Source organism: Chrysochloris asiatica, unplaced genomic scaffold, assembly GCF_000296735.1.
Source record: "Chrysochloris asiatica unplaced genomic scaffold, ChrAsi1.0 scaffold00026, whole genome shotgun sequence".
Lineage (NCBI taxonomy): Eukaryota > Metazoa > Chordata > Mammalia > Afrosoricida > Chrysochloridae > Chrysochloris > Chrysochloris asiatica.
This window is the reverse complement of record NW_006408544.1, coordinates 16,038,713-16,053,758: the sequence shown is the minus strand read 5'-3', so window position 1 is coordinate 16,053,758 and position 15,046 is coordinate 16,038,713. Positions and strand designations below refer to the sequence as shown.

The 15,046-nt window shown below is 39.1% G+C and overlaps 1 protein-coding gene across 4 annotated transcripts in view; it reads right to left on the bottom strand.

Annotated features, from left to right (window-relative positions):
- Positions 1-15,046, bottom strand: part of OSBPL9 (oxysterol binding protein-like 9) — a 263,804-nt gene that overhangs the window by 191,212 nt on the left and 57,546 nt on the right. For 3 of the 4 annotated variants that reach the window (XM_006839757.1, XM_006839761.1, XM_006839758.1), the window contains exon 2: positions 13,369-13,419. The exons of the other annotated variant lie outside the window; for it this stretch is intronic. In XM_006839757.1, the coding sequence (XP_006839820.1) occupies positions 13,369-13,419 (51 nt within the window). The remainder of the gene's footprint in view (positions 1-13,368; positions 13,420-15,046) is intronic. 4 annotated transcript variants of the gene reach the window in all.

Genomic DNA, 15,046 nt, shown 5'->3' with positions numbered 1-15,046 from the left:
GGCTACCTAAAATGAAGGGGCAATAAAGGCACAAAGTGCCTGGCTTACAAGGTTTCAAGAGGGAGCTTAGTTTAAGAATATGGGGGGAAAGAAAGAGTCCCCACTGAATAGCTATCATCTTGTCTAGATGGGTCTGGTAAAAGGAGATGGGGATAAGATTCGTAAGATTCAACAGTGAATAACTGTTGTCATGACTAATCACGACTGTCACACTTGTACAGGTAGACGTTTTGTAACAAAAAAAAGGGGAGTGGTTAATCTTACAGTCCAGAAACAGAGGATCCTAGGACCATCCAGAGAGGAACGCACAAATAGAATGCGGGACCTTATCCAAAGAAGCAGCAGTGACAGGGATGGAGGCAGAGATGGGGGCATGGAGAAGGGGAGTGGCTGAGGACTCTAGATTCATCAAATAAGAAGAGAAGGACTAAGAACTGGTGTCCAGGAGCAGACTTGCAGAATGTGCCCTTTGGAGATGTAAAGTATTATATATGTCTGAGTGGGGTTTTTTGTTTGTGTGTTTTTAAAAAAGCTAAAGTGGATAGAGAGAAATAGTTTTAACTGATGGTATATGGAGGGGATTATAATCAATGTAATGAAACAAATTATATGGACTGTTCAATGTGAAACTGATGATGTGCCCTGTAAACTTTCACTCAATCCACAGTAAAAACTTTAAATTAAAAAACAAAAAAACCCCACTATACAGTCCTGTACCATCCTCACAATCATTGTTACATTTGAGCCTTTTGTTCTAGCTAACATGTCACTTCCTCTCACTGAGGGTCGTCTTCTTTCTTTTCTGTCTCCAAGGATTGGTCCCTCCTAATAACATGCATAAAATACATAAAATGAGGCCTTGCCATTTAATCTCCTTTCTAAGGAGTAGTCTGGCTGTACTTCTTCCAAGACAAATTTGTTCATTCTTCTGGCAATCATGGTAATTACATTATTCTTTACCAACACCAAAATTCAAATGCTTCAATTCTTCTTTAGTTTCCTTATTTATTTTCCAACTGTCACATGTATATGAGTCCACTAACAATAGCATGACTTGTGTCAAGTGCACCTTAGTCCTCAGTGATTCTTGAACACTTTAAAGACAACTTTTGCAGCAGATTTGCCTGATTCAATAAGTCATTTGATTTCTTGACTGCTTGCTTTCATGGGTATTGGCTTTGAATCCAAGTAAAATTAAATCCTTGAAAATTTCTACCTTTGTTGCAGTCTCTGTGATCTTCACCAATAAGTGCTTCAAATTTTGTTTTCAGCAAGCAAGATGTGTTATCTGCACATCATAGGTTGTAAATGAGACTTTTTCAATCCTGATGCCACATTCGTCTTCATATAGTTTTGTAGATTATTTGTTTAATATATGAGACATTCAAGTATGAAGAAAGGATACAACCTTGACACACACCTTTCCTGATCAATATATATCCTTGTTCTGATTGAACAACTGCCTTTTGTTGTACGTACAGATTTCATATAAGCACAAATTGTTGTTGTTGTTGTTGTTAAGTGCCGTCGAGTCGGTTCCGACCCATTGCGACCCTGTACAGGGGTTTCTGAGGGTGTAAATCTTTACGGGAGTAGAAAGCCTCATCTTTCTCCCGCAGAGCAGCTGGTAGTTTTGAACCGCTGACCTTAAGGTTCACAGCCCGATTCGTAACCACTATGCTACCAGAGCTCCTTCAAGCACAAATTAAGCACTCTCTCAAATATCCATTATTCGAAATGTTATTCATAGTATGATATGATCCACATAGCTGATAGCTTCTGCATATAGTTGATAAAGAACAAGCAAACATCTTTCTGGTATTCCCTGCTTTTATCCAAGAATCTTACCAGGGTTTATTCTATTTTATTTTACTGTATTTTTCATAGGGACAGTTTTCTTGTTTCTTGGCTATAATGTTTAGTCCATCAATGTTCAATGTTTTACCATATATCTTTTATCGTTTAAGGAAAAAAATATTTTAGGTATATGTTTAGAATGTTTTAGGTATAACATATAAGTTTTAATATATGGTCTTGTATAAATATTTTATAATTCCCACTATGAGTCCTAGTGTGGCACTGTGGGTTAATGCACCAGACTGCAAAGCCATTTGAACCGCAAGGTCGGCAGTTCAAGCTCACCAGCTGCTCCTCGGAAACCCTATACAGGGTCGCTATGGGTCAGAATCGACTTAATGGCACTTAACAACAACAATTATGATGTCTACTTTTACCTATGAATTATTTAGAAGTCTGTGTCATCAAAGAATATTGTCTATGATACTGTCTTTAGCATTCTTTTTCTATAACAATTTAAGTTTTTTCTTAAAGCCTGTTGTCTGATATTAATACTGCTTCCCTGTTTTCTTTCAATTAGCATAAGCCTGAAATTGGGTCGGAACCGACTCAACGGCACTTAACAACAACAACAACCACTCTCTCGTTTATTTAATTTTGGATGTATAATTATGAAATTCAGCAAACAGCACTAAAAATATCTACAAAGCAACCACAGAGATAAAATTTTTTTTTTTTACATCTTGCCCAAGGGAGGACATTTTCAGTGTTAAATTCACAGAGAAGAGATGAAAGTTGCAAACAGGCTACTGAATTTACAAGAATGGCAGAAATCAACAGAATAAATTTTCATAATGCAATGACAAGACAATTGACTAAAGGCCTTATAGGATGCAGATACAATGTGGGGGAAGGAAAAGAGGATGTTTCAAGCTATAACTAAACTTAAAAACAATACCTTATTGAATCTATTCCAAGGTACCACTGATTGCAAAAAATGCATCCCATACCAGAGATGTCAAAATAAGAAAAAGATATACATGTTGTAGTATCAATGAGGAGTCCTCATACGGCACTGTAGAATAAGCACTGGACTGCTAACCACAAGGCTGGCAGTTCAAATCTACCAGCCCTTTCTTTGAAACCCTACATGGGGTTGCTATGAGTCAAAACCAATTTGAAGGCACTTAAGAACAACAGGAGAAAGATAAGGCTTTCTGCTCCCATAAAGATTTACAACCTCAGAAACCCGATAAAGGGTTGCTATGAGTCAGAACTGACTCCACGGCACATAACAACAACAACTATAGTATCAATGCAATAAAGCACTGATTTCCAGCAGAAATCAGTGTTGGAACTATCAGTAATCTGTCATGACATACTAATGATCAATTTTGAGATGGATTAAAGAAGAGACCAGATGACATATCCCTCGAGAATCACAGTCAACTTGATGCCAAGAACAATAGGTAAATGGAATACTCAGTTTCATAAGCTGGGTAACAGTTATTTTTAGTCACATGCAAATTAATAACTTAAAAAAAACTCACAATACATTTAGCATTAAAACTTTATTGACTAGGGGTGGGAAAAATAGGGAAAGGAAGAATTAGTGCTCAAGCAGCACTGACTTTCTGTTGAGGGTGATGAAAAAATTAAGACCCCAACAGTGGTAATGGCTATGCAACACGATGAACATAAGATGAAACTGTACATGTAAAATATGCTGAAATAGCAAATGTTCTGCTTTATACAAGTGTGTGTATATATACTTCACCACGATTGTTGTTGTTGTTAAGTGCCATCGAGTCGGATCCGACCCATAGCGACCCTGTACAGGGTTTCCGAGGCTGTAAATCCTTACAGGAGCAGAACGCCTCATCTTTCTCCCTCGGAGCAGCTGGTAGTTTCGAACTGCTGGCCTTAAGGTTCGCAGCCCGATTCGTAACCACTACGCTACCAGAGCTCCTTTCACGATTAAAAGAACAAAAAACAAACCTTTGCTGAATACAATTAGCTTACTTTGATTATTCCTAGGACTCCTCATATGGTGCTGTAGGATCAGCACTGGACTTATAACTACAAAGTTAGCAGTTCAAACCACTAGCTGCTCCTCAGAAACCCTATACAGGGTTACTATGAGTCAAAACAGAATCGACTTGACAGCACTTAACAACAACAAGGCTCTTTAGAATCCTTCAAAAACTTTAGATTAACCTTTATTAATGTTGCTGTTGTTATTAAGTGCTGTCGAGTAGGTTCTGACTCACACACAGCAATCCTGCACAGGGTTTCTGAGGAGTGGCTGATGGGTTTGAACCACTGACCTTGTGGTTAGGAAACCAGTGTTTACCTTACATTGCCACACCAATACTCCTCTTAGTTTAAAATTGGTGTTAAATGCTGTCACGTCGATTCCAACTCATAGCAACCCTGTACATGGTTTCCAAGGAGTAGCTGATAGGTTTAACCTTTAACCTTGTGGTTCACAGTCCAGTGTTTATCTTACAGTATACCACACCAGGAGTTCCTCTTCATTAACTGTTGCTGTTAAGTACCACTGAGTCAGTTGTGACTGACTATATAGGGTTTCCAAGAAGCAATCCTATATAGGGTTTCCAAGAAGCAGCTGGTGGGTTTGAACTGCTGACCTTATAGTTACCAATCCAGTGCTAATCCTACAGCACCACATCAGGACTTATCTCTTTATTAAGAGTGGTCATTAATTACAACAATAATTGCCATTCATCAAGACCCTACTAAGTCCTTGGTGGCATTGTGGATTAGGCATTGGACAAGGTTAGTGGTTCAAATTCGCCAGCTGCTTTGTGGGAGAAAGATGAGGCTGTCTAGTTCCATAATTACAGTCTTAGAAACCCTATAACAGAGTCATTATGAGCCAAAATCAATTCAATGGCAGTGGATACATCCCAAACACTTACTTACTTTTATGAGTAAATGATACTCATTCCTCAGATCAGAAAACCAGGGTTCACAGCTTAATAAATAAGTACCCTAACCCACAAAGTGAGTAAGTGGTCAGAATCCAGATTTGAATTCCATTTCCTATATGCCCTGCTTTTGCTATTACTTCATTACTTCACACTGTGCCTCTAATGTCCCACTTCTCCATTATAGACATCACCTGAAAATGCTAATATTTTTATTCTGGTTACTATTTTCAGTGTGTGTGTGTGTGGGGGGGGGGGGTTGGAATCAGACCCCAGGACCAACAGTTCACGTTTCCTTCAAGGCAATGGCACCATCTAGTGGCACACTTTGCAACTAATACAGTCAAAGAAAGTCAATGGGAATGAAATGTTTCTTTCACTCTTCTGCTTTCGATACTGTTTTCAGACCACTTTTCAACAAGTTGAGGCTTCTGTATTAGTTCTTCTAGTCAAGAGGAATGGGAGCTTGGTAACACTAAGAAAAGGGTTTTTGAAATGAGATACACCCAAATTCAATTCCAGATTACCCATTACTATTTAGTAACTTAATAAATTATTGAAAATAGTTTGAGTCTTAATCTCTTCATCTCTAAACTCAAATAATATAATTTCCCTTGCAAGATTCTCATAAGAATAAATGTGAAAGTCACAAAGCACAGTTTTTGACCCATAGAGATTCCTCAGTAATTCCTGGTGCCTTTTTCCATTCTCCTAAAACCACTGGATGTTTTATTATTATTATTTTTTTAAATAACTGGCTCATGATGTGTTTACAATAAACAAATCCCACTGTTTGGATGAAAACCTCAGTACAGTCAAATTCTACAACAGTTAGTCATTTTTATGCAAAATCAACAGTAAGTATTTGTTTTAGTAACTACAGTATGCCAGGCACTATGACAGTGGGTGAGAACTCTCCACTGAGTGAGGAAGCAGAAAACAGTTCATGCAATAAGTATTTTCATGGCTGTCAGTGACAAATGCTGTGCAAAGGTACATGAGGAGGGCTTACCTTCTTGGAAGGATGAGGAAGGCTTTCACAAAAGAATAACATTTAAAAGATGAACTCACCAGATAGAGGGCACAGTACATTCCTGACATATAAAAATATGCCAGAAGCTAAGGAATGAAAAAACAGTGAAAAAAAATAGGAAAAAGTATAGTGTGATAGGATAGAATGCATGGTAAGAGTCAAGGGTGGGGTGTCTGGTAGAGTTGATGATAGTCCATATAGAGCATTTGGAAATTAGATGATTATTTAACATCACTACTGTCATGAGCCTAATAATATGTTCAGTGTATCTGTTTCCTCATTCACTGCTTAGTGCTTGGGGTCTTAAAAAAAGCTTGCAAGCAGTCATCCAAGGCACAACAGTTGAACTCTATTCGCCTGGAACAACAAAGAAAGCAGAGAGTCAGGAATAGGAGGAAGATGTGGAATGTGTAGGAGTCCTGGTGTGGCGCTGTGGGTTAAGGCGCCAGACTGCAAAGTCATTTGAACTGCAAGGTCAGCGGTTCAAGCTCACCAGTTACTTCCTGGAAACCCTATACAGGGTAGCTATGGGTCGGAACCGATTAGACGGCACTTAACAACAACAACTGTCATCACACTAATTGGTTGTATACTATGTGCCAAACTCTGTATGTATATAATTGCTAAGCGAGGCTACAACTCTGCAATGTTGTATTATCTTCATAGAAACTAAGATAGTTGCCCAATATCACAGTCAGTAAGAAAAGAAGCCAAGTGAGATTTAGTCCCAATATCTCTGATTCTACACTTGTTGTTACTGTTGTTGTTGTTAAGTACCGTGGAGTCGGTTCTGACTCATAGTAACCCTGCACAGGGTTTCTGAACCTGTAAATCTTTACGGGAGCAGAAAGCCTCATCCTTCTTCCGTGGAACCACTGGTAGTTTCAAACTGCCGATCTTCACTACTGTTGCCACGCTTGAGTCCACTGATGCTGCCACTTGGCTAATCTATCTCATTAGAGGTCTTCCTCTTTTTCTCTCACCCTCCACCTTACCAAACATGGTATCTTTCTCCAGTGACTGGTCCCTCCTGACAATATGTCTAAAGTATGAGAGACGAAGTTTGGTCATCTTGGCCTCCAAGGAGCACTCTGGCTGCACTTCTTCCAAAATGGAGCTATTGGTTCTTCTGGCAGCCCATGGCACTTTCAATAGTCTCCTCCAACACCATGACTCAAAAGCATGAATTCTTCTACGGTCTTCCTTATTCACTGTCCAGCTTTCACATGCACATGAGGTTATTGAAAATACCATGGCTTGGGTCAGGTGCACCTTAGTCCTCAAGTTGACATCTTTGCTCTTCAACACTTTAAAAAGGTCTTGTGCAGCAGATTTGCCTAATGCAATACATCATCTGATTTCTTGATTGCTGCTTCCGTGAGTAGTGATAGTTGATCCAAGAAGAATGAAGTCCTTGACAACTTCAATCTTTTCTTCGTTGATAAGAATGTTGTTTATTGGTCCAGTGTGAAGATATTTCATCCTCACTGGCTTTAGCGGTTGGTGCATCAATTTTAATAGTGGTATTAATTGGGCTTCACTGTAGGTGCATGGATATTATCCTATCACAAACAACATGTACTTCATGAATGATCTGGATATATTCTTTTTGACAATGAATACAACACCATTTCTCTTCAATTTCTCATTATCAGCATAGTAAACCATGGGTTGTAAGATTCAAAATGGCCAATACCAGCACATTTCAGCTCACTAATGCCTAAGATATCGATATTTATGCATTCCATTTCATTTTTGACAATTTCCAATTTTCCTAGATTCATACTTTGTACATTCCATGTTCCAATTATTAATGGATGTTTACAGCTGTTTCTCTTCATTTTGAGTTGTGCCCCATCAGCAAATGAAGGTCCCGCAGGCTTTTCTCCCATGAGCTTTATGCATCATCACGTACTTTGAGGAGGCAGCTTTTCCCAGTCATATTTGAGTGCCTTCCAACCTGAGGGGCTCATTTTCTGGCACTATATCTGACAGTATTTCTCTGCTATTCATAAGGTTTTCAGTGACTAAATATTCAGAAGTAGTGTGTCATTACTCTTCCTAGTCTGTCTTCGTCTGGAAGCTCATCTGAAACCTGTCCACCATGGGTGACCCTGATGATATTTAAAATCCCAGTGGCACAGCTTCCAGAATCACAGCAACTCACAAGCCACCACAGTACGACAAATTGACAGACGTGTGATCGGAATACCTAAAATGGGGCAACAAGTTGTCCACTGAAGAAGGCTTCCTGTGGAGGCTCTGCATTGCATAAGACCACAGGTGGAATCCTGAACCCCATACAGAACCTTCTGAATTGGGAAATTTCTACAAGAAAGGACAAGCAGACCAAACTGGAGTGGCTAGAAGTACAAAAGATTCTTCTTGAAATAAAGACTGACAGGAAAATAATAATAATAATAATAATGGCAGTCTGACTGATTACTACAAGAACAAACAAGTTGCTCGCCCAGGAGACATGAAGGCAAGTGGTCAGGTCCCCTCAAGGCAAACCCCCTTCCAAGACTAAGACTCAATGGGAATACATGAGCACACATGTGCTCTTACTGGTGACCACATTGGTCACCAATAAGGGGAAGTGAGGGAAAATAGCAATGAAGCTGCAAGCTAAGTCCTAAAACGTTCAAAGATTCCTGTGACCCCGGGTGGAAACCTGGTTGGCTAGCAGTTATGGCAAGATCTGGGGACTCCTGGGCCCAGAGTCAGTGACATGGCCACAGAGGACTAGAGTGGAGAGTGAAGTGTCCAGCTGATAAGAAATGAGGGCATATACACAAGAACACCCATACTTACAGATAATACCCACCTGGCTTCTACGGCTGGATGATCAGAAGTCAACTAGAAGAAGAAACATGAGGGAAAAAAAAGAGTAATCTGATACAATTTGATGAACCTGACCTACACCTATGGTTGCAGTAGCTCAAAAGAGGGAACAAATCTTTACAGCGAGGATCATTCCCACCCCCTCCATACACAGAGTAAACAGGGATGGGCAACTTGGATATTGGCTACCAAAAATGGGCAAGAAGTGACCAGCTTACAAGCTTTCAAGAGGAAGCCTAGATTCAGAGGGTGTTGAGGAAGGTAGACTCTCCACTGAGTAGTATGCAATCTGTCTGGGCGGGGCTGATGAAAGGAGATGGGTTTAGCACTCATGTGGTACAACAGTGAGTAATTGTTATCAGGACTGACTGTGAGGGTTGGAAATGTACAGGTAGACGCTCTGTAGCAAATGGAAAGGAGTGACTGACTTTGCAGTCCAGGAGCGATGGTCCCTAGGACCATCAAGGGAGAAGAGTGCTGTTTCTACCCAGAAAAACAGTGATGCCAGAAATGGAGGCAGAGATGATGATGTGGAAAGATGGAGCGGCTGGGGCCTCTAGACCCAGAGAGGGAGATGGTCTGTGTGCTGACAACAGAAGGGCAGGCTTGTGGGGTATACCCTTTGGTTGTTTGATGATGCATGGAGGATATTGTGACCATGGCAATGAAATGATATAGGATAGGAGGAATGTAAAGCTAATGTACTCCCATGTAAACTTATCACATAATTCACAATAAAATAATTTTTAAAAAATGAAATAAAATAAAAGTTCCAAAACCTAACTCAAAAAACAGCATGTCTCGAGGGTAGGGCTAAAGAACCTGCACTTTTAACTCTCTGGTTGTTGTTAAGTGCCTTTGAGTCAGTTTTGATGCATAGCAACCCTGTATAGGGTTTTCGAGGAGTGACTGGTGGGTTTGAACTGCCGACCTTGTGGTTAGCAGTTTAGTGCTTATCCTACCACCACACGAGGAGTACCCTAGGAGTCAAATAGTTACCCAGCTTTTTTAAAAATACCACAATACCTCTTAAAACACACACCACCACTACTACTGGTAACTATTAGGAATCATCTATGTATCAGGTACCTAATCGTCACAATATTTCACAAGAAAGATATGATAATCCCTACTTTTTAACAAAAGAAAACTCAAGTTCAGGAAGCTTAAAGCCTGCCTCTTCCAGTCAGTAAAGTAAAGGGTAATGAATGGGATTCAAATACAAGAATATGTAGTTCCCCTGGCATTCCAGAATTCGAAGAATGATCCCAATGACACATGCACCTGTGAATATGATTACAGTGTTCTCCCCTAGGAATATGATTACCACTGAAGTGATTATGCTACATTATATGGCTAAAGGAAGAATATTTGGGGACCTAACCTAACTATCCTGGTGTGGCGTTGTGGGTTAGTGCGCCAGATTGCAAAGCCGTTTGAACTGCAAGGTCAGTGGTTCAAGCTCACCACCTGCTCCTTGAAAACCCTATACAGGGTCACTATGGGTCGCAACCTACTTGACAGCACTGAACAACAACAAACCTAATTGCATGCAACATTTTTAAAGCAGAACATTTCCCCCAGTTGTTAGTAGAAAGGGTAGTAAAAGAAGAGACTGAAAGAATTGTTGTATGGGCAGTAAAGTTGGTCCCAACTCACAAGAACCCTATAAGGCAGAGTAGAACTGGCTCATCGTTTCCAAGGCTACAAATCTTTATGGCAGCAGACTGACACATCTTTCTCTCACAGAGAAGCTACTGGGTTCAAACCACCAAACTTTCAGTTTGCAATCAAATGTACCACCAGTTAGTGTATCTACAGAGAGCACTAACAGGATTCAATTAATTAAAGTCTTGCTGACAAGAAAATGGAAGGAACCAAATGACAGGAACAAGTATGCCTTCTAGAAGCTAAAAGCAGCTAACAACTGACAGAAAGGAAATGGAGATCTCAGTCCTACAACTACAAGAAACTGAATTCTGCTAACAACCTTATGAATGCACTTGAAACAGATTATTCCTCAGAGCCTCCATGTAAGAACCCAACAAGCCAATTTGAATTCAGCCTTATGAAACCATAAGGAGAGAACCCAGACTTCTGACCTACGGAACTACTGTGAGACAATAAACGATACTGTCTTAAGTCAATTCATTATATTGAAAACTGGTAAATAAAAGGAAAGAAGCAAGCATATATCCCGCCTACTTCAGATACAGGTAACAGATGAAGAGAAGCTCTCCTTATAAAATTACTTCTGACAATGAAAAACAAAATGATAGAATATTTTGCAACCCCCAAAGAATTAGGTAAAAGGAGTTTGGGTGATGCAAGTGCTAAGTATTTGGCTGTAGTCTGACTCCACCCAGTGGCTCCAGGGGAGACACACCTCATGATGAACAGGAACAGGAGGACCAAATGGAATACGAGGGTTAAGTGCTTCCACTAACAAGTGCTTCCGTTGCCATGAGACTAAAAGAACTAGATGGTACCTGGCTACCATACTGAACATTTTTATCAAAGAGTTCATACAAGAATCCTGATCAAAAGGGAGAAAATCCAGACAGAATTTCAAATTCCCATGGAGAGTAGATGAAACTGTTGCCCTAAAACTACTGCCTGGAGATCATTTTAAACCAAGATACTCCCTAAAGTCATCTTTAAACAGAACAAAAGTTTAGCTTAATGAGCAAAAAAAGGTCTGCCTTGAGTATTATGCTTTTTTTAGAACCACCCCTATGGAATTAAATTAACAACAGCAACTCAAAAATTTAGTAGCTTTAGAGGGTGGAGAATTTATGTCAGTGAGGGAGAAACAACTCAGAAAAGGAGCATGAGAATGGATACACAACTCAAAGAACATTATCTAAAGAATATAATGACTAAACTGTACATGTTGTTGTTAAGTACTGTTGAGTTGGTTCCAGCAGCTGGTCAGTCCAAACCATCAATCTTGTGGTTCAAACTGACCTTGTGGGTGAGTGCTTATGCTAAAGTGCCACACCAAGACTCCATTGTATAAGTGTTACTGTTGTTAAGTGCCATTGAGTCATTTTGACCCACAATAACTCTGTTTAGGGTTTCCAAGGAGCAGCTGGTGAGATTGAACTGCCAACCCTTCATTTCAAGCCAACTCTGTAGTCCAGCGCATTAACCCACAGTGCCACACAAGTAGAAACTATTAAATTAATGTATGCTTTGCTGTATATATTCTTAACAACAAAATAAAATCATAGGAAAAAAATATTGAAATGGGACAGTTCTACTCTGTCACATGGGTTTAAATCAACTGAAAGGCACCTAACAACAACAACGAATTAGATATTCAGTATGTAAACTCAGACACTATATGTGCCTCCCAATTAAAGAACACAACACTACCTACAGTGTTGTCAAAGGGATCAAACCTGACTCTGATCCAGTCTTTGAATCCAGCTATGATTGGCAAGAAGAACAAGGACAGCGAGACATGCTTAATTGTACTATGAATATGCAATCACTAAATTCCAGACTTTGGCAATCTCCTATAGGTCAAAAGGTCTGTGTTCTTCAACTGATAAATTGTACAGAAAAGACAATCAAATTTTAAAAATGGACAAATAACAACAACAAAAAATATGGGCAAGAATTTAGGGAAGCACCCTGGGATGGTAAAATTATAACAAATGCAAGAAATGATTATTATAATATTCAGAACAGTAGTTACTTTAAGGAGGAAGGGAGGGGGCTATAATTTGAATGGTGTAACTCAAAGGCTTCAAGGACTGCTAGCAAAATTATACTTCTTAACCTGGGTGGTAGTTAATAATTAAGCTATAGTTAAAAGAAAACAAACAAGCAAAAAAAAGTGCATCATATGCAACATTGAAACAATGGCTCAAATTAGGCTTGAATTCAAGATCTGCCTCAATATAGCTCTGCCAAAGTCTTATATTTAGTCTAGCCCAAGCCAAAAAAGCCGTTAATTCCAGACTGAGTGGTGACTGAGGTCAATGGCAAGTGCTTAGAAAAGCAATTAGACCAAGCAGTAAGAGAAACCAAAGGAAAAATGCAATAAACAATACAGAGAATAAATCAATTGAATTTTCAAAATTTTTTATGCTATCACATGTATCCATCTGTTCAAAACAGACCTCATTTCTAGCCTGCATATAAATCCGTCATACTTATTCCTATCTCAGCACCAGAATTTTTCCATTACAATTTGGTTTCTTTCTAATTATTTTCTGAAATTCTAACAGATACAGCTAATAAAGGCAATAATATATTTACCAAATATATTTACATTTCCAAATGTGAATGCAGAAAGGAAGCAACTGGGACCTGAGGAAGATAAGGCTTCTAGAAGTTGATTCATCTAGTTTTGACAGGCACAGAGTGTTTGTTAGATACGAAGGAGTACTAGGAACTACAGCCCCAGCCATGCATTTTTTTCTTTTTGCCTTTAGCAGTTTGAATGAGTCATATGGCTACGGGGCACCTAAAATGTAGCTAGTCTGAAATAAGACTGTAAGACAGAAGTTTATGGAGAAAACAAAATTCAGTAGTTACATTAAGTCATGAAAACAACATTAAATCATGGGCCAAAACAAGTTATAGTCCTGGTTCTGGCGCTAACTAGCAGTTACCTTAGGGAAATCAAGTTTCCTTTCTGAGCCTAACTTCCATGATTCCACCTATATATATATATATATTTTTTTTCTTTATTTCAAAAATTGGTTTTCATAGAAATTAATAAATACTTACTCTGAGTCTAACACATCCTCTGCGTGAGCCTCTCATCATTTTGTCCTTGGACTAAAAAAAAAATAAAAATGAGACATTAACAGACTGATAAACTGATTTTAAAATTATCTAGGGTTAAAGAGATGAGGTTTACAGTAATACCCCTCCCCTCTCTCCACCCACCACCCTCCAAAGAAACACTTAAGATAAAGGAATTAACCGGGTTTAAATGAAAATGTTGGATAGTCTACACAATACATTTTAATCATAAACTTAATATACAAGGGAGCTTCAAAAAGTTCATGAAAAAATGGAATTAAAAGATAAAGAAATTTTAAGAATCATCTAGTGGGGGGAATAGAAATCACTCCCAGATGATTCTGACAGACAGATATTTTGAGAAACATTGCTTTGGCTTTACCACTTTACATTCCCCAAATGGGTCACAACATTTTTTTATCTCTGTAAATTCCCATCCAACATTCCTCAGTCTGGAATACCTTTGATCCTAATTTTCTGCATTTCTGTCACTCATTAGGCACCTCCTCTCCATTAATTTGGATTCCCATGCCTGGGCTCCCTGAGTCTCCTGTGAGATCCACTATATGTATGACATGTATAATTGTGTTCTGCAATGGCTGTCTTGCTTGTCTGACTCACTGACAAAACAGGACGTTCCTTGGGGGTTAGGAATGACATCTGATTCTGGCACTGTAGGACAAGCACTCAACCATAATAAGGTCAGTTTGAACTGCAGTACAAACTCACCAGCTACTCCTCAGAAACCCTATACAGGGTCGCTATGAGTCAGAACTGATTCAATGGCACTTAACAACAACAATTGTAAGCCTCAGGACAGTGTTTAACATACATTTGTTGTTGTTAAGTGCTGTCAAGTCTGTTCTGATTCATAGTGACCCTGTGTACTAGTTTCTAAGGAGCAACTAGTGGATTTGAACCATCAACCTTGCAATTCAAACAACCTGCAATCCAGTGCTTATCCTACAGCCCCACATCAGAACTCCTAGCATACATCAGATGCTCAAAAAATACTGATAAAACACTGCTTACCTATATGCCTCCCTTACTAGATTGAACCTAGTAAGGGTTACCCTTTCATACTAAGCACTATGTTGGCATTCAGTACATATTCCAAAAACTAAATTAGTCATGTTCAATAAAATAAGGTTTTAAGTAATCAAATGTGAAGTAAGATTTAACGTGGATGTTCATCACAGCACTATTCACAATAGCAAAAAGATGGAGACAGTCTAAATGCCATCAGTTGAAGAACGGACAAACAACCGTTGGTACATACACACAGTGGGATAATATGCAACACTGAAGAAAGTGATGCAAAGCACCTCATAACATGGATGAATCTGTAGAACTTTATGCTGAGTGAAATTGCTATTAAGTGCCTTTAAGTTAGTTCCAACTTATAGCGATCCTATATAGGGTTTCTAAGACTCTTTTTTTTTTTTTTTTTTTTTCAAATCTTTGCAGGAGCAGAAAGCATCATCTTCCTCCCAAAGAACAGTCGGCAGGATTGAAATGCAGATCTTGTGGTTCACAGTCCAGTGCCTATAGTATGAAGCCACTGTGCTTCCTTGAGTGCAATTAGTCAATCACAAAAGGACAAATATTGTGTGAAACCACTATCGTCACACCAGAACTATACAGTATATGTATGTGGGGG